The sequence below is a fragment of the Thunnus thynnus genome, chromosome 16 (genome assembly GCF_963924715.1).
Source record: "Thunnus thynnus chromosome 16, fThuThy2.1, whole genome shotgun sequence".
In the NCBI taxonomy this organism is placed as follows: domain Eukaryota; kingdom Metazoa; phylum Chordata; class Actinopteri; order Scombriformes; family Scombridae; genus Thunnus; species Thunnus thynnus.
In genome coordinates, this window is record NC_089532.1 from 22,014,670 (window position 1) to 22,033,178 (window position 18,509).

General features: G+C 38.4%; 1 protein-coding gene across 1 annotated transcript in view; it reads left to right on the plus strand.

The window, feature by feature from the left end:
- The first annotated feature begins 2,051 nt into the window (after positions 1-2,051).
- syt14a (synaptotagmin XIVa) overlaps positions 2,052-18,509 on the plus strand; it is a 30,933-nt gene continuing 14,475 nt past the window's right edge. Inside the window, exons 1-3 of the mRNA XM_067614184.1 lie at positions 2,052-2,095; positions 11,462-11,614; positions 15,762-15,989. Of these exons, the coding sequence (XP_067470285.1) occupies positions 11,515-11,614; positions 15,762-15,989 (328 nt within the window). The 5' untranslated portion in view covers positions 2,052-2,095; positions 11,462-11,514. The remainder of the gene's footprint in view (positions 2,096-11,461; positions 11,615-15,761; positions 15,990-18,509) is intronic.

Here is an 18,509-nt window from a genome sequence, read left to right on the forward strand (position 1 = left end):
TGGATTGTCGGTTTCGGACAGTTACAGAAATGATCGAACACAGTCCGCCCAATTCTGACTTTGGAAAGGTGTGGGGGAAGCGGGTTTGCAAAGCTGTTTCAACCATTTGACAAGCAGTTCTGATAGAGTATATTGGCAGCTTAGTGAACTTTGTAACAGTTACACCTGCTAAATAATTAGCCTGTTGGCATTGTGATAACGTTAGCATGGTAAAGTTAACATTTAGCTCAAGTACAGCTCCACAGAGCCGCTACCATGACTGGATACTTTTAATCTTGTTTTATTATAATTAATGCTGCCATTCAGATTTTAGGACAGCATTTAAAGCACTTTGATTACCCTCCACAATTCAATTCATTCCATTCTTGGTTAAGTTTATGTAATCGTCAAATGAAAGAGTGATACAAGTGTACATAGATGTTGCCAAGAAATGCTCTGAGATTACAAGACACCATTTGCATTCAGTGTTTGTCCCCGGATAAGGATCACTGAGCTGTGCTGGGTTTAGAACAATGCCTTGTGGAGTCAGATCACACACTGACATCCCTTTCCCATCCGCATTTTACTCAAGCAACAGTTTCACCATAAAGCCAGCAAGTTGCATTCAGAATATCTCAGGTCTATATGTTGGATGCCTGGTGATCCTCCTGAAGGTGATAATCAACAATCAAATGACACAAATATGCACAACGGGAGATTTTATCATGTTGTGGGTTTTCTAAATGTCAAAGATGGTGTAGACGGGAAAAATAAATATTCTGGTTTGCAGAGTGATTCAGACCACATAAGTGATCATACACTGAGTTTTAGTGCAGATCGATGAAAAATAAATCTTTTAGTATTTTGCTGTAATCAAAGATGTGAAATGGCTACATATATCAGATTCTTAAATATCTTAAATATATACAGTATACAAATATTTTATATATATATATATATATATATAACCTGATTAATATTTCAAGTGGTCAAAAACTCCACAGGGTGTCTTTAAATTAGTATAAGGCATTGTCTAGTTTAATAATAAACAGTATGTATATCCACATTCTCAGACTCTGAATAGAAACTGCTCATGAAATAGTTAATAAAAACTTATTTGTGGATAAAAAACAAACCATGGCCTTGAATTTCCAGCCTTCAATCATTCAGTGCCCCTCTGCCCACAGAAGAACACAAATTAAGCTGGATGACACACACCTGACTTCAGCTGCTATTGAAACATTTGGGGACCGTATGTGGGCTGTTAGAACAGATCAATGCCCACAGCTTTCTAATTCAGTACCTTGCTGGGGCTGGAGAGAGAAAATAAAAGCAAATTCAGTATCATCACCATAAAAGGCACATTTAAGATTTTTGCACTATATGAAATGACAAGAAGAGTGTTTCTTAGTTTAACCAGAATATTTTAACAGACTGTTACCATCCAGTCTATAGGTGCATTTCCATCCACCTGTTTTTATGCACATTTTCAATTTACACATTACACATTTTGGGGGAGGTGGAAAGATGCAATGGAAACTGATTCACTGAATAAATGATGAGAAATCACGTGACTTAAATGTCTTACATTTCCGCTCCACTGAAGGGACGAAAAATAGTGGCAGATGAAAACATTAAATCAGTGTGGAGTGATGAGGAGACTGTTTTCTATGTTATTTTTCACTGTTTGAGGTTTGACTGGTGCTCTTTTAATTACGTCATCTCATCGCACCCTCTTCCTCTGCAGTGGTATAATGGCACCTGACTGGAGAATTAGCGCCACCTGCTGCGTATCTCAATGAACCAACTCCTAATATTTGCAGAACAGTAGTGGATGGAAACATGTATAAATTTGCTTTTTCTTTTTCTGATTTTCTGAAAATTCTGTAAAAATTTGCGATACATTTTGATGGAAACCCGACATGTCAGTGTCTTATATCTGTCTTGTTCTTGTCCTTTTCTGGGAATTTGTCTAAATGTATCAACATATTTTAATGTGTATCCATGATGTTTGTCTTTCGTTCCCTCCATCACAGTGTGGCTCATTGAAACTGCATTGTCTTTCCAGGTGGCGAGCGTAACTGTGGAGTACATGAGCTGATCTGCGTCAGAAAAGGTAGGGCAGATCAGAGCTCGGGGAGGTTGACCTTTGACCCCTAACTGCACCTCCCACTCCACCTCTTTCATCAGCATTTATCACTGTTACACCGTCACCTTGTTTAACTTTTCCACTGTGTTTGGCGTTGCGCTGCCTTCGCTGTGGTTGTGTTGTTTGTTTCAGTCTTCTTCTGTTGAATGTGCTCACTGCTTGTGTTTGGCTTGTTTTTTGAAAACTGTTAACAAATTTAAAATGTTCAAATTAACTTCACAGGCTCTGAAATTAAGGATCTTTTCTCAGTCAGACCAAGTAAAAGAAAGGAACTTTTAGTCATGATTTGTGAGAATTGTGTGTATTGGAGGGACATAGAAATAAATTACACAGTGAGCTTTTTTTTAATAACCGGGTTCCTATTAAATAATTGCAGGGTACACAGAGCAAGGACCAATTTCACAAAAGCAATGTCAACAGCAAGGAGCTAAAGTGTGGCACTTTAACATAGTAAAAATGTACTAAAATAGGGCTGCAACTAATCATTATTTTCATTATCAATTAATCTGTTGATTATTTACTTGATTAATCAAATAGTCATTTGGTCTATAAAAGGTCAGAAAATTGCGAAAAATGTCAATCACTGTTTCCCAAAGCCCAAGGTGACATCCTCAAATGTCTTCTTTTAACCAAAGGTATTCAGTTTATTATCAAAGAAGACCAGAAAACATTCACATTTAAGAAAGTGGAAACAGAGAATTTGGGTATTTTTCAAAACGATTAATTGATCATCAAAATCAATAATTACTAAGTGCCTATGAAACACAAAGTTGTTACCCCCTTGTTGTACCCCAATTCTCTTATTTCTCTGGACTTATTTGTATAGGTACCTAGAAAGTAGGGGTGTTCCCGAATACAAATACATTATTCGGCAAAACACAAATAGTGGGTTTTATACGAATATTTGTTTCATACAAATATTTTAAAAATGATTTGTTGGGGGTGTTCCTCAGAGATAAAGCTGAGCTACTGACATATGTGAAGTGCTCCCAAGGGACTAACCTGTTGTTCCAATTCTCCTTTCTATAGTTAGATTGTAAAAAATAGGCAATAAATGAAAAGTGCAAAGCAATAATTGCCTTTGAAGTTCCTCCCTACACGTTACACAGTGTGCTGTCTCTGTGTTATGGGTGTATAAATAGGTATAGGTCTGTCTGCAATGAAGTGATGAGTAAAGTTTTAGCTCAGTAGTCAGCGCAGTCGTCTATGATCTGGGAGACTCCATTTCAAGACCCGGTGTGGGGACCTCCTTTGTAAGGTAGTTTATTCATGAACACTTTCATTTTCTAAAATTAAAAGTGTAATAAGAACAAAAACAGGATTTTTAAGCCTCTTTCCACTTTTATTTGAATACAAATAAAGATACAAATAATTTTACTGCCTCAACAAATACAGATACAAATACAAATACTGGGATCTCTGCATGTCCCTACTAGAAAGCATTTTATTTATATCCCAATACTAAATAATTACACTGTAATTTAGAGGATGTAATGTAAAGCGATACCCAGAATATTAGAGGGCATAACACCAATAACAGTTCAATACTGTAACATGCTTTATTTCATTATTTTGTGGATTTACACTACACATAGCTGATTAATTTAGTGAAGAAGACACAAATGAATAAACTCCACTGTATGGGTAACTGAAAAGTTATAATATGCAGCATTCATATAAATTTATGTTCTACTTCTTGTCATGTCACAAGCCTGAGCAGACATGATTTGTTTTTGATGTGACTACTTATCTATTGAAGGTCATGGTGGTGCTTGTGTAAAGTTGGGTGAAAACAAGCTTTGAACGAATCAGGCTTGTTAAAACAATCATAACTGTGCATGTTCAGTACTGAGTGCCTCTCTTTGCCATAGCAATATTCATATTCTGGATGGAGATGAGAGTCTGAAGTGGATTCAGAGGGTGCTTATCACAGTGTTTGGGCAAGCTGAATGGTCTGGTTGTGTAAGTGTGCGCGTGTTTTATAATTTGGGCTATCCCATTTGGTTTTTGTGTTTTGTGTTATATTATTGATGGAGATTGATTCCAGAGATGTCTGTGTGTGTGTGTGTGTGTGTATGTGTGTGTGTGTGTGTGTGTGTTTGTGTGTGTATGTTTACATGTTTGGATGTGTGCACAGCATAATAGCTATTGTGCTTCAGAGCAATGTCTGAACATGTGTGGGAGTGTGTGCTGGTAAGAGTGCTTATAGAGTGCCTGTGGAGAGTGTGGGTGTCTTTGTGATTTTGCTTTTGAGTTTTGTGCTTTTTGACATTCAACATGGCAATTGTTTCCATGCAGACAGAGCGCAACTAAGACAATAGAGATGTTAAACAATCAATGCAATGAACAAGCATAAATACCAAGAGTATATGTCAACAGTGACAACAAAAACAACACTCTAACATGCAGAACTTTAGACAAGAGGATATTTCCATTAGTTTGCAACTGATTTACTGTAGATTTCCCTTATTGTCTACAACATTCCTGTGCAAATATCATCTATCTACATTTACTCTGCTCTAAAAACCTAAACCAAAACATTACTGACGACTTTAGGAATGTACCGTTAGTTCAGCACCATCATCCATCCATCTATTTATCCATCTTTTTTTTTTTTTGCCACTTACAATACTTGAGTCAGGTTGCCATGGCAACAGGGTCAGCTGAGCAGATGTCCTTTTCCCCAGCAACATCCTCTTTTTCCATCTGGGGGATCTCTGAGTGTTTACAGGCATTCTGGGAAATGAAGTTGTCAAAAGATGTACTTGTTTAGATAATAAATGTATTCTTGATTTTCTGGATCATGATGATAAAATTGTAAACATGTAACTGTTGTAGTTTCATTTCAACATGACGACTGTCAGATCCAGTCAAGGTTAGCCAGTTTAAACCTAAGATGTGGAGCTTTAAATTGAAGCTTTCTTTTTTCTTCCCAAGGCCAGCTGCTCCCTCAGTTTGGCTGTAATTTTTATGGTGTTATATACAGAAAGCTTTCTGTGACTTGCCTTCCTCCCTCTCATTTGTTGAATAAAAGGAAAGGTCATTGTGTCCTTGAATTGCGGTCAGTGGTCGTACAGTCTTGCAACTGTCATATAAATAAGTCACATACTGTATTTTACTACTACATACAAATTCGGACATGACACTTCTTCCTGTCAATCAGCTGTTAAAATAAAAAAAAATATCGGTTTCCAGCACCTCACATCATCTGCTGAGTGAGATGGAGTTAAGTAAATCACTTTTTCCACCATTAAACTGAGTGTCTCATGCATGTAAATTCTTGCACCAGTTGAATGTCAGTCTTATTTGCCTGCACAACAACTCTAATTAGGAGATGAATCCCTAATGCCAAAACTTTTTATGTGATGATCTCTTGGCTGAACATGATTTTTATTGATATTTGGTTCTCATGTTACTTGTAAAGCCAGTTCATTTCTAAAGAAACTGACTCTTACAAAGGTGTGTTCTTCATTTAAAAACCATTACAAGGTTACCTTCCTACATTATCATTCTCTGTGCTTCTTGTGTAACAAAGTCTCTTATTGTTTAATCTTCCTGTGAGTCATCACTCAGTCCCCCACACACTATCTGAGGGCTATTCTCAGTAGTTTAATGGAAAACAGTAGATTTGGTTAAATAAAAGGTATTAGTTGAAGTGTGTGTGTGTGTGTGTGTGTGTGTGTGTGTGTGTGTGTGTGTGTGTGGGTGCCTGGCTGTTAACAATAGGGTCTGACATTTTTCTTTGTTCACTTAACTCACAAATATATTATATAGTGCCCTATTATTTTAAATCATATGGATATCAGTGACATATATATATTTTATTGTATATTGTATTGTTTTCCAGTTAGGTCCATTTAGTGGCTGCAGGTTTGAATAATAGAAAGAAGCAACTTGGCCTTTGTAGGTTGATGACAAAAACTTTCCCAACTTAGTTTTATGCCTAAACTAAAGCAGTGGAAGATGAGAAATGATGTTAGATATTCAACACCATGCAGCACCTACACTATGTTACAACACTAGAAATACTAATATATGGGAGACACCATGTCCAATGTTTGAGTACAGTGAAGGGAGTAAATGAAAGGTATGAAGCCTGAATACATAGTCTATTTACAGAATTTAAAAAATGTATTGTATTCTAGAGTCAGGAAGTCAAAAGTAAAGAGTGAAACCCTCCCTAGACTTGATTGAATTTTCGTTTCCCTGTTTGAGCCATTTGGGGAATTATACAGAGCAGGATCCTGCTCCATCTGTGCTGTGAATAATTCAGTCAACAGTGAGAAGCTGGTACAGTGTGAGCAGACAGACATTCCCATGGGATAACGCCTCCTGCTCCCACCTCACCATGTGACCAAACATTGTGGGCTTCCAACAGTAATCCAGGCTCATTATAGTCCAGTAAAACTCCACGGAGAAAGATATTTAATTACTATAAAAAAAAAACACTTTCTGTTACAGAAACAGCGGTTACAATATTGTAATCCTAGTTCTATAAGCACAGGCGGAGCCCTCTACTGGACTCTATGGGCAATACTCTCCACAACATGCACGCAATCGCACTGAAATTTACATGTATGTAGCCAGCCAATCAGGATGCACCTACTGATTCTGTGTATCTTACACAGTATATAAGGCAGCACCTCACAGCCATTCTGATCCAGAAACCACTTCAGTGGATGGCGTAGGAGCAGCTGGGTCCATAAGTAGAGGGCTCTGCCTGTGCTCCCCATGGGGTGGAGGACAAAACACTCCAGCTGAAAAGTTCTCAACCTAAATTAACTCTTTATGTTCTTAGGAGAAAACGTTGGAATCCCAACCACTTAGCTTTTTTGCAAGCAATGGTGGATCCCACTCTCACCACTTGGATGGTCTGTGCCACCTGTGCAGACAGTCCAGCCCGCATCAGCCTGTCCCTCTCGGGAGTGAAGCCTGGAGAGGTTGGCTCAACATGGGCAGCGCGCCTATCAAGCCCACCTCTTGGGAAAGAGCCCCCCACATTTGGGGTATGGACCAGGGCTGGTCCACCAACATCTGGGTCATCTCTGTGTACCATGGCACCAAGTGGCAGTCCGAAGTTATCAGGATGACCAGCAGTCTGTCTTGTCTCACTCTCTCCAGCAAAGGGGGAATGAGATGGGGAGGAGGAAAGGTGTAAAGCAGCCTCCTTGGCCATGGCACGTGTGCAAACACATTCACCCCCAGAGGTGAATCGTCTTGCAGTGTCAGGGAGAACCAGAGCAGGCAATAGGTGTTGTTTCAACTGGCGAACAAGTCCATTTACATTCTCCAGTTCCAAATCTGCTGAACCACAAGTGGGTGCAGCACCCGGTTGTCTACCAGAGGGCCGCCTCTTGAAATGAGATCTGTGCCCCTGTTCTCCAGACCTGGCATGTGGAGGGCTCTCAGAGACAGAAGGTATTCTGAGGCCCACACCAACGGGTTCTCCACCATCCTCAACAGGGCTGCAGATCAGACTCAGCCCAACATGCTCCACTGCCATAGCCATAACCCTCAGCAGGCGAACTGAAGTCAGCGGTGGATTTCCGAAGGTTGGTGAAGTTGCAGAGAGAGGCGAGAGGTTGTTGTCATCGTCCGTTGGAGAAGCTGCTCATAGAGTCTGAGGCTTCAGCTGGATGAATCAGTAAACTCATCGTCGCCGAGGAGATCAATCTCAAGTTCCAGTTCGCTCTCGTTGCAGCTGAGTGAAACATCACATTGCTGAAAATGGTCCCACCATTGCTGGTGTTCAACAGGAGGGAATGCCCGGCAGTGCACGTAGGGCAGTGGTTGCATCATGCCACTTTCTGCACAGTCCTGTCCGAGGCACTTGAAGCAGAAGCAATGCCCATCATGTGCGTGTTTTTGGAGGAGAGTATTACCCATAGAGTCCAGTAGAGGGCGGAGCCTGAGTGAGATAGAACACGACTTTGTATGTTAAAAAGTCAAGGCTAACGAGAACAGAAGGCTATGCAACATCCATTTATTGTTTTCTAGGTGGTAAAGAGTGAGTCTGGCTGTTAATATATGTTTTGTTGTTAAAGAAAACTGGACTGTTTATTGTTTTCATAATTGAGAAGATAGTTATGGGAGCATGTACTGTGTGTAAAAATATAACACACAACTGAAACAAATGCAAAAGTGCAGGCTGTGAAGGCTTTAATGGTGACACTGTAGGCTGAGTCTAGTTAATTATCACAGGCATTTATTGTAATAATAAATAACAGAAAGCCCATCATCATCATTGATTGGAAAATAAGATGTCATCTAAGTACACTTTCTTGCCAGATGAGCTCATTACCTTCCATCTGCACTAAGGCAATCTTTGGGTTTAATTGAACTAAATAGACTTTACATTTACTGTAGTGATTTCTGTGTTCCACAGAGACTAATTTATCATTGAAAATGAGCTCAGCAATAATTAGAGGAGTGAACAGTGTATTCCATTCGACTGCCCTAAAAATCCTTTTTATGTTTTATCATTTTTTACTCAGTTGACCCTTTAATTGTCACAGGAATATTTTTAAAATAATGTGTGAAATTATTAACAGATAGGGACTGTAGGTATTTGAACAGTGTTTCAAATCCTAAATACTTTTCTCAATTTATCTTGGAACATATTCAAACATCCACTCTTAATTATGTCAGTGTAAGCTTGGAGTGGAGTCAGCAGCAGTCAGATCCAGTTTTTCCAATCTGCATTGCACAATCCAAATCCCTCTAACCATCATCCTGCACATGGTAGTGAATACAGAGTTGCTGCGCAAATGCCCAAGTTTGCTTTTTTCTATCATGAACTCCATGTGAAAAGGTTTGTATGCAGTGTTTGAGAGTGTTCAGTGTTTATTCAGGCATTTACCATTTCATTCCACAATGAACCGCACCTGATAGAAATTAAACTTTCACATGAGCAAGCAATTGCCAGAATTTCTGCTAAGGTTTCAGTTCTGATGTGAACCTCTTTCATTTTCTGTTCATTTGCAAAGATGCTGTGCGTTTGTCACACTAACAAAAATGCTGACAGTCTGAGTACAGTGTGACAGCTGTGTACAATGGTGCTAAGCTCTTTTCAAACACAGATAGACACTCACTCTCTCTAATTTGTCTTTCTGTGTTTCTGTGTAACATTATTTCCCTTGATCAATTCTGGAAAAATAAAACATGGTGGATCATTTAGATTTTATAACGTGTAACAATTTGTGAACAGTCATTGACTCTCTCACGCTTTTCAGACACGCTGTTGAATTGTGTCACTGTGCATCCCTGATTGCAGAAAAAATTGTTTTGGAAGTGTGAAATGTCAAGCTTATTTTCTGAAAGCACAGCAGGAGATCACTGCAGGTCTCTGGGGTTTAAGATTGATTGTCTCTGAACTTTTGTAGAAATGACAGAAGTACATAGAAGGACAAAGACGTAGGCTCAATGCCAAAAGGTTGGTCTGTTCTGTTCTACCACCACTGGAGAGAAAAGAAAACATAAGACAAGCTAAGACAAGGAAGCTCCCCTGTGGCTACATCTGATGATGACATAGTACTTCCCTGAAGGTGCTGGAAGGTCAAATGTGAGGTGGAAGGTCAAACAACTGGTTTTCATCTTTCAAACACTTGTCTTCACCAACAGGGCTCATACAAATCCTGTCTGAATATCTAATGATGTTTTTTTCCCATCCAAACTGAATCTACTGATGTGTGGCAGTCAGTGTTGCATTTAATGAGATCTGACTTGCCTCTGTGTCTGGAGTCTGGAGTGACGCTGCACCTGAGCCTGTTGCTATGGCAACAAACAGGTTGTGTCTTTAAAAAAGCTACAACCTTTCTCTCTCTCCTCTTGTCCATCTGTCCTAGCTCTGTCACTGTGTCTTTCTCATCTGTCTTTAACTGATGTTTGTTGAAAGTGGGTGAGATGGGTTTTTATTAATGTGTCACCTTGGGAAAAATCAAACCTCAGTTTCCTTGCTGGCCTTAGTCTATTGCCTGATTAAAGATGCATTTGCTTGCATTAAAAACATATATTATACTGTAAAAGTGCATCATGCTGCCTTTGAACATAAACCAACTTTATTCGTTTTTAATATTAATAAGCACTGATTCACAAAACCTTTTTTTTCATTTTCATTTAATTTCATTTATTTATGGGACTCAAGACCATGATCACATGGTATTGAGCACAAAGAGAACATGCAACAAAGTACAACAAATGCTACTTAAAGGAAGGACAGTCTTCAAAAAGGCATCTAATTTACAAATAAATTTTTGGCTTATCTGATTGTAATAACAAAATTAATTTAAAGATAGATGGGCAGTTTAAATAATACTTTGGCAAATACCTTTCTCTATAATTCATTATGCTTACATTCTTACATTCAAACAAAAGTATTACACTTGTCTCCCAAACTGTTGTCATTACAAAGGTTGCAGATCCTGTGGTTTCTGTCCAGCCTTATATCTTCCAGTGACATTGGGCATTCTGGTGTTGTTCACCCTAAAGTTACAAATAGCTTGTCTGTACTTTTAGTTTTCATACACCAGATACTTTTCCAGTTTAAGCTCTTGTTTAAATTTTACATAAATATCACATGATGTCATACTTCAGAGCTCACTTTGCCACTTTTGCATGAACTAAAAAGAAGAACTATTTCTAAGAAGACAGATTCTACTGCCTTTTCTTGAAAATATTCTTGAAAACATAATGTTTAGATTTATGGCCAATATAGAAGCCTGTGCACCTGTGCTCTTGCTGTCGACTTTCATATTCATGCTAGCTTACTTTGCTAATTTTTCTTCAAGTCACATTGTAGGAATAGTCAAGAAGATTTTGGGAAGTATGCTTACTTGCTTTCTGGTGGAGAGTTAGCTAATAGGATTGATATTACTTTCATATCTGTGTCTTAAATATAAGGTTACAGGCAGCAGCCGGTTAGCTAGCACAAAGAGTGGGAAACAACTAGCTTGGTTCTGTCCAAAAGTAAATGGACAGAGCTACTGTAGAGATACTCTCAGTACATTTATGAAATGGTATCAATCTTCTCATATAACTCTCATCAAGAAAGTGAATAAATGTATTTCCTAAAATGTCAAAATTTTGTTTAAGCTAGCAGCAGGGATAGCAGACAGGTAGAAAACCTTTTGTGACAGAGGGCAAAGGGATTTTTAGCGTTGTGTTTTAATTTGAGAAATACAATCACTAGCAACACCATTAGCATTAGATAGAGGCTATAATCATCCTTGGTCTCATTTTTGTACTAAAATTACACCAACCATTTTTAACTATTTGTTGATATTTACAATGCCAAACAACAATACAGTAACTTTAACTTGAATTTCTGTGTCTCAGTCTCTCCAGAGGTGCTGGGGTTTCTGACGGCCATCGGACTCTTCATCATCCTCATGACCTTTCTGTTCTGGTACCTCAACAACAAGTTGGCACTAGAGAACACAGGGAGCCTTCAGTGCCTTGATGACTTCAGGAAAAAACCAGAGCTGCAAGGTGAGTCAGTCTGCAATTACATATGTGCTTTTATGCACTTTTCCCATGATATTTTTTTCATGAAAAACCCGTACTAAATCCAACAGACTTTTCATCATAATTTTTACATGACGCATGGATCTTCAGTGCTATAATACCACAGCTCCCCGTGTGAGTAATTGAGTGATTGTGGGTCACTAGCAATTTCTAAATAAAGAGGTGCAAGTAAATGAGCCTCAAAAAAACAAAAACATTTTTTGTGTGATACAAATAAAAAAATAGATTCAAACAGTAAATTAAAAGACATTTTACACTTGTGGTGAAAAGAAAACATTCAGGACTGAATCATGACCTTTTCAAGAGTTTCTAGAAGATTTTCCCCTCACTGTTAAGATACTTGTACCTAGGCTCTATCCAGACCCTAAAAAAGATAGATTTAAGTCCCTGCATTGTCCAGCCACTTCTGAAAATTATGGACCTCTGTCACCGACTGCAGCATGAAGCCTGACCTCTGCATGGGGACATTTTCCACTGGCACTGGCCTTTCTCAACACACAAGGGGATTACTGTTGCTGACAGATGTAGGGCTGTTTACTTGTCATCTGTCCACAGGGCTTCAGAAGTTTAAAAGGTTGGTGGCCCCGGGGAGCCCGCACAGGGAGTTGGCTCTTCCCTGAGAAGCCACCTGGTAAACATTAAGTTAACAAAGGGAAGCCATAAAGTGGTGACAGTGGTTGTTCTTTTGGTGTGTTCCTGTTTATCTCCTCAGCACAATTATGTTTATTTTACATAGATTGTGCTAAATTGTACAATCAATGCATTGAGTAAACCAGAAGAAGATTTTCTACTGTCCTCTTCATGCCTAAAGTTGTATTTTCTTTAGAATGACAATATTTAAACAGATTCATATCTTAGATACACTATGCTGTATATTCTGCAACCAAACAAACTTTGCAAACACTGTTAGTTTGGAGAGATTTTTCAGTCTGCAGTGGAAATGTTACAGCTCAGCTCTGGCTGGAGTCATTTTAAAGCTCTGGTGCCCCTTGCTGGAAGAAACATGAAGCTACAGCTGGTGTTGATGGGGTGATGAAAACCGAGGATGTTGCAGTGACTGATGTACTTCATATAGCTTATCGACAAATACAAATTAAAATACATTTGAATATATAGATTAACTCCACATACTGTATATATTATAAGATATGGTAATAATATAGTTGTCTTTAAGAATGTAATGTGATACATCACCTATATTTTTGAAATTCTTTATTGTTTGTATTTTTCTACTTCTCATTTCACCTCCTGAATATAATGCATATCAAATCAAGACCACCAGCATGTAACTGTTGCCCCAAATGACCACAGTGATACTGAACATTGTTTCACAAATGTGTCATTTTGTATTGGACTGCATTCCACAATTCATTGCCAGTATACTGATGTACCATCAATATATTCTTTATATTTCCATAAATAGTTTTCTGTTGCATAACATGGCACTTTGTTGCATAATGCATCTGATCATATACAGAGCACCATGGTAACATCATTGCTGCGAAGCAATTCATTCATGTTCAATAAACCTCTAACTCTAACTTAACTCTGAAATGCAACTTTGGCAAATTGATCAGTCTTCTTCAGCACTATGATGCTGAGCTATTTTCTTTGAATGTCTGACCTTAAAAATGCATCATTTAATGTGCTATAATGTCTTAAAAGATGAGTAGATGGCCTTGAATGCCTACATAGATGCTGCTACAAGTCATCCAGAGCAGCATTCTGTATCTGCTGGCTTTCCAAAACTGAACCATGCAAAGCCCGGACTATTTTTACATGAGGTGAGGGTGGAATAAATTAAGATAACCATACATACAGATACCCATTGTAAATACATATACTGTATATCTGCCCTTGTAGAGGTACATGTTTTAAATCTCCACTTCACATCATATATCTTACCTGTAAACAATGAAACAGGAACTCTCAGGGATAATCTTTCAACATTGTCTTTGTCCTGTTAATCACATCCAGGGTCCTTATTTATCAAGCATTTCAGAATCACTTTGGTAAGACAAAAAATATCTCAGACTAGCTTATTAATGAAGCTTCTTCCGCCAAGTGTTTAATTCACCTTTGAGAATGAATGATGTCACTGCATTACGACACAAAAAACCATAAAATTAAATGAATCACATCTTGTTGTTTTTTGTTTCTTGTAGTTAGTTACACCGGGATCTCAACACATTCAAAACACTGGAAGTATGATCTAGATAATTTGATACAGGAGAAAGGCATTGCTGTGTGAGTGAGCAGATGTTCCTTTTTGATTTTAGTGCTCTTTAACTGCAGCACTTAACAAAGAGTGATCCAATCAGCAACAGCTGCCACAACTAAACATGCCTGAGCAATGAATGGGTGTTTTTTTTTCATGTTTTTCATACATTTAGACAGCAAAACAATAGGTACATTTCTTTTTTTCTCCATGAAATTTTTATGACTTTACCACTACAATCTGAATTATTATTGACTTAGATAAAGATCCCCTTCATGCATGTATTAAGATAAAAAATACTCTGCTTGGAACAATAATGTGTGTCTGATATGGTTTTTCCACAAAAAGTTGAATTACTACTTTAAAATCCTTAAAATTACATTTAATCCTTCTCTCTCATTAAAAATACCAGAGTCTATGAATATGCAACTATTGTTCATTTCAAAAGTTTAACAGTTTGACACAAGATGTTTCCTACTTCACTGTAAAGTCCCTTCTCAGTGTTTGTGCACTGGAGGCTTCAAGTTTCCACATCACACTTGTGTTAGTTGCATACTGGTCCAGGACTGGTTTCCAAACTAGTTGTGATGTCACAAATCATGCTCATAGGCCTCTCCCTTTAAAATCAGATGATCAATGAGCACAGAGAAACTTTCCACTTTCAGCAGACAAATGTGAAAACAGCCTTCTAGTGTCAAACTCTGCACATGCATCATGCTGCACACTGAACCTAAAACATCCAACTGTAGGGACAAGAAAAAAACATTTTTTTGAGTTGAGGGGGACAACAGGTTCAAACCTTTCTCTGCAGAGATCTGTATCACTCTCCTACACTAAATGTCATTCTAAGAGTTAATTTTACTATTTTGACCTTTGACCCTGTAGAAATCTTAATTCAAAATGAAGATGTCATCTCATCCTTATTTTTGTAAAGCTTCTGTCATTTTAGCTTGAATGACACATTCATAAAACTAGAAGAGTGGACTCTGTGGAGTGCAGATCTCCATCAGGTGTGTACAGTCAAGATGGCGGCGAAGATAACAAAAACAGGGACTTATTCACCTCGTATCATGCCTAACTTTAGTGGATCATAACATATTGGGTATGGAATTAATCTGCAGATGCTCCAATTCAAGATGAGACCAAACTTTTTTATGGATGTCAGTTTTTGAGCCATGACAAAGACCAAAATGTGGCCTGCAACAGACAAGGTAAGCCTTGTTTTTAGCCTAGCCAGTTGCAGGAAATGCCTTTTGCTATGTTGTAATGCATATCATAAAATGGTGAGGTCTGCTGAAAAGACGAAAGTCTGAGCTTTATGATAGGCTCATTAGGAATCTTATCAGTATTTATTTGAATTGACAACACATTGATCTAATGTGGCAACAAGGTATAATTGGTTTTCCCTGGTGGAAACAAGATTCCAAACTGAGGCATGTGGTTGATCACTTGCAGCCCCTAATGGCTAGTTAAGAGGAGCGAGGAGTCAGCAGTCAATGGTGGTATACAACAGAGCAGTCAGTGGCGTTATAAAATAGGTTTTTCAAACATTGTGAATCACTGCAATCATGAGAGCTCCTTGAGCATACAGTCATAAATGTGTACAAAAAATATTAGGCTTATGGGTTCAGTAGTATGTGAGATTAAATGTGGACAGATACACACACGGACACACATACACAACCAAACGCATGATCACCTCCAGGCTTATGCCTGACGGAGATAAAAATGTAATTTCCGAAGATTTCCTCATGTGAAATGCAGCATGCGTGCCAGTAGAGGTTGCCAGTCTACCAGTTTTCAGTCAATGACTACTGTAAGTCTCCTTGCTCAAAACAGAACTTTTTGCATTTTCCCCACACTAACCAGGCTATCTTTTCCCATCCTAAACAGACAAGGTCTACTCTGACGCCGACCTGCAGGGCTCATCATCGGACAGTGAGGATGAACTGATGGGTCAGTATCAAGAAGCAGTCAGCCGGTCCCAAGGCCTCCGGGGAGGAGCCAAGGCCGCCGCTAATGTCAAACACGCAGGAGGTTTCAGCTGGGAGAGCCGGCAGAAGTACAGCCCCCTGACGGCTGATTATGACGGCTACAGCAGCGAAGCCTCAGCTGATGACGGTAGGTTTTGTATCTGAGAATTAGAAAAATGTATATGTTTTCCTGCTGGAATTCATATATGTATTTTAAGGTTATTGGTCCTTACAATCACCTTGATTTATGGTTGATTCCCTATCCATCACATAACATTTCATTCATACAATGAGAAGTTTCACTAGAGTGGTTAGATTAATACAGATATTCCCCCTTATTACTGCAGTAAGCTTGAGTCCTCTGCACCTCCATACTAACAAACACAAGTACACCACACACACACACACACACACACACACACACATACACACAACGTACACACTGATACTCACTGTCAGTTAATCCAGAGAGGTGATCAAAGCGAAGCTCCCGTTCAGCACACTCTCCGTGGGAGGGTTGCGAAACAGTCAACCGTCTGCATAATCTGCCCAGCCGCAGCCTAACAGTTCATTTTTTTCTCTCTCTTTTTAAAAAAATTGACGCATCTTTCATTCACTGTGGTGGATAGAAGGCAGTTTTTTTTTGTTGTTTTTTTTTATTTCAACATAGTCCAAGTCACAGGAGAACGCCAGCACTGACCTATTTCGATAAATCTGTTTGCTCTCTTATTCATCTGTCACAACGCTTGACTTGATGTGTGTGCTGCTGATTTCATACAGCTGCACCTTGAGCATGAATCAGTTATTTGGAGTTTACATCTTATGATACAGGCCTACTGTAGTTATTTGCTATATTGGACCTCCTTATTTAGGCTGTATGGTGTTTTAAATACACTGAAAATGTAAATAAATAATATTAATATGTGCACTCAAGTATTTAAGGTTATTAGCAGAAACAGGGAGAAATGCTAGCTTGGCTCTTTCCAAAGGTAATAAAATCTGTGTACCAGCACCTCTAGCATCTCTAATTAACACGTTATATCTCATTTGTTTAGTTCATGCAAGTGTAAGTGTAAAAACAACAAGTTGTGGTTTTACGAGATGCTATGTGCAGGACTGTTTCTTTGCTGGAAGCAGTAACTTCCTCAAGTCTTGTCATCACTGCTGCTTTTCTTTAACTTGTGATAGAGTCTGGCTAGCTTTTCCCCCTGTTTCCAACTTTTATGCTAAGCTAAGCTAATCAACTGCTGGCTGTAGCTTCATATTAACCAAACAGACATGAGAGTTGTGTAAATCCTCTCATCTAACTTCCTGCAAGAACAGGAGTAATGTCCCGGAAAGTTGAATCACTCCTTTAAGGAACTAGATAAGCAAATGAAAAATTGCATTTTATCTATGTTATTGTATTCTATTTTATCTGATCTTTTATCTTATCTGAAAGGTCCCAAACTACAGCAAATAAGGAAAATGAGTCAATAAAATTTGTGACATGAATGTTGTGATTTGTATTAACTGCTTGCAGATGCCACTTCTAGACTATTTGCTTTTATATAAGATCATTTTTAAAAAAGTAGATGTGGTGATCTTACAGAACTGTATCAGATTCTAAAATTGCAGTTTTGTTTGGACACATATTAAGATGCACATATGATACAACTGTGTTAGACATCAGGCATGTTTATGTCTCATAGTGTTTTTTAACAGTCTAATGTTAGTCGGCGTCCTAAATTGGTGAATCATGTCTGAACCAGCTTTGTGTTATATAAGACAGTGGGTTCCAAGGCTGACTGTCTGGCACAATCTATTTAAAGCAATGTTTGAATGTGTAGCTGAGGGATAAATAGTGCATGACATGCCTCTGACTCCATTAGTAAAGATGCACCACACTGTACAACGGTGTTGTTACGCAAGTGCTGCAAAAACTGTATGTCTCTTCATAACCACTAGATGGTCTCTGTCATCATTCGTGAAGTTATAATTTTTTGGCTCATCACAGAGAATGATACCAGAGGGGGAACAAGTGCTGCTTGGTGATATCATATTTTAATATTTTCAGGTCTTTTTTGTATTTTTACATCTCCTGAAGTAGTTGATGTCTATTATTTCAAGTGATTAACACATACACAGAAAATCCCTGCAAAGATCATCTTGCTTTTGTCGCACAAAAAAGGAGATGTTCATCATCTGATCAAAAGTGAAATGCAGCCTAATTTAATCGGTGTCTCTTGAGACTGGAAGGATAAGAGCTAATCAACGATTCTTGGCCGACAGTCAAGTGACTCTCTGACAAGAGTGAGAACACGCAGTCAGTAACAGATTACTGAGTTGTTGTCCACTGGAAGAGACAATTTTTCAAAACAAATTATTTCTGTGCATGTGGCCTATAAATGATTTGGAATATGCTGCTCAGTTCACCTCACTTTACAGTCTGTGATTTCTGTGATAATACAGTGTGTTCCTTTCAGATATAATGCTCTTGAATGTGCCACATGTAGCACTTTTACGACAATAAATCTACCTCTGATTAATAGTCAAATGAGACCATCAGAATATTTTGTCTCATGAATGTCTGCCAGTTAGTACCAGATCAACCAAAGACAGATTTTTTCCTCCTTGTTTCATCAGATTTAAAAAAAAAAAAAAAAAAAACTGTTTAGAATTGAAATGA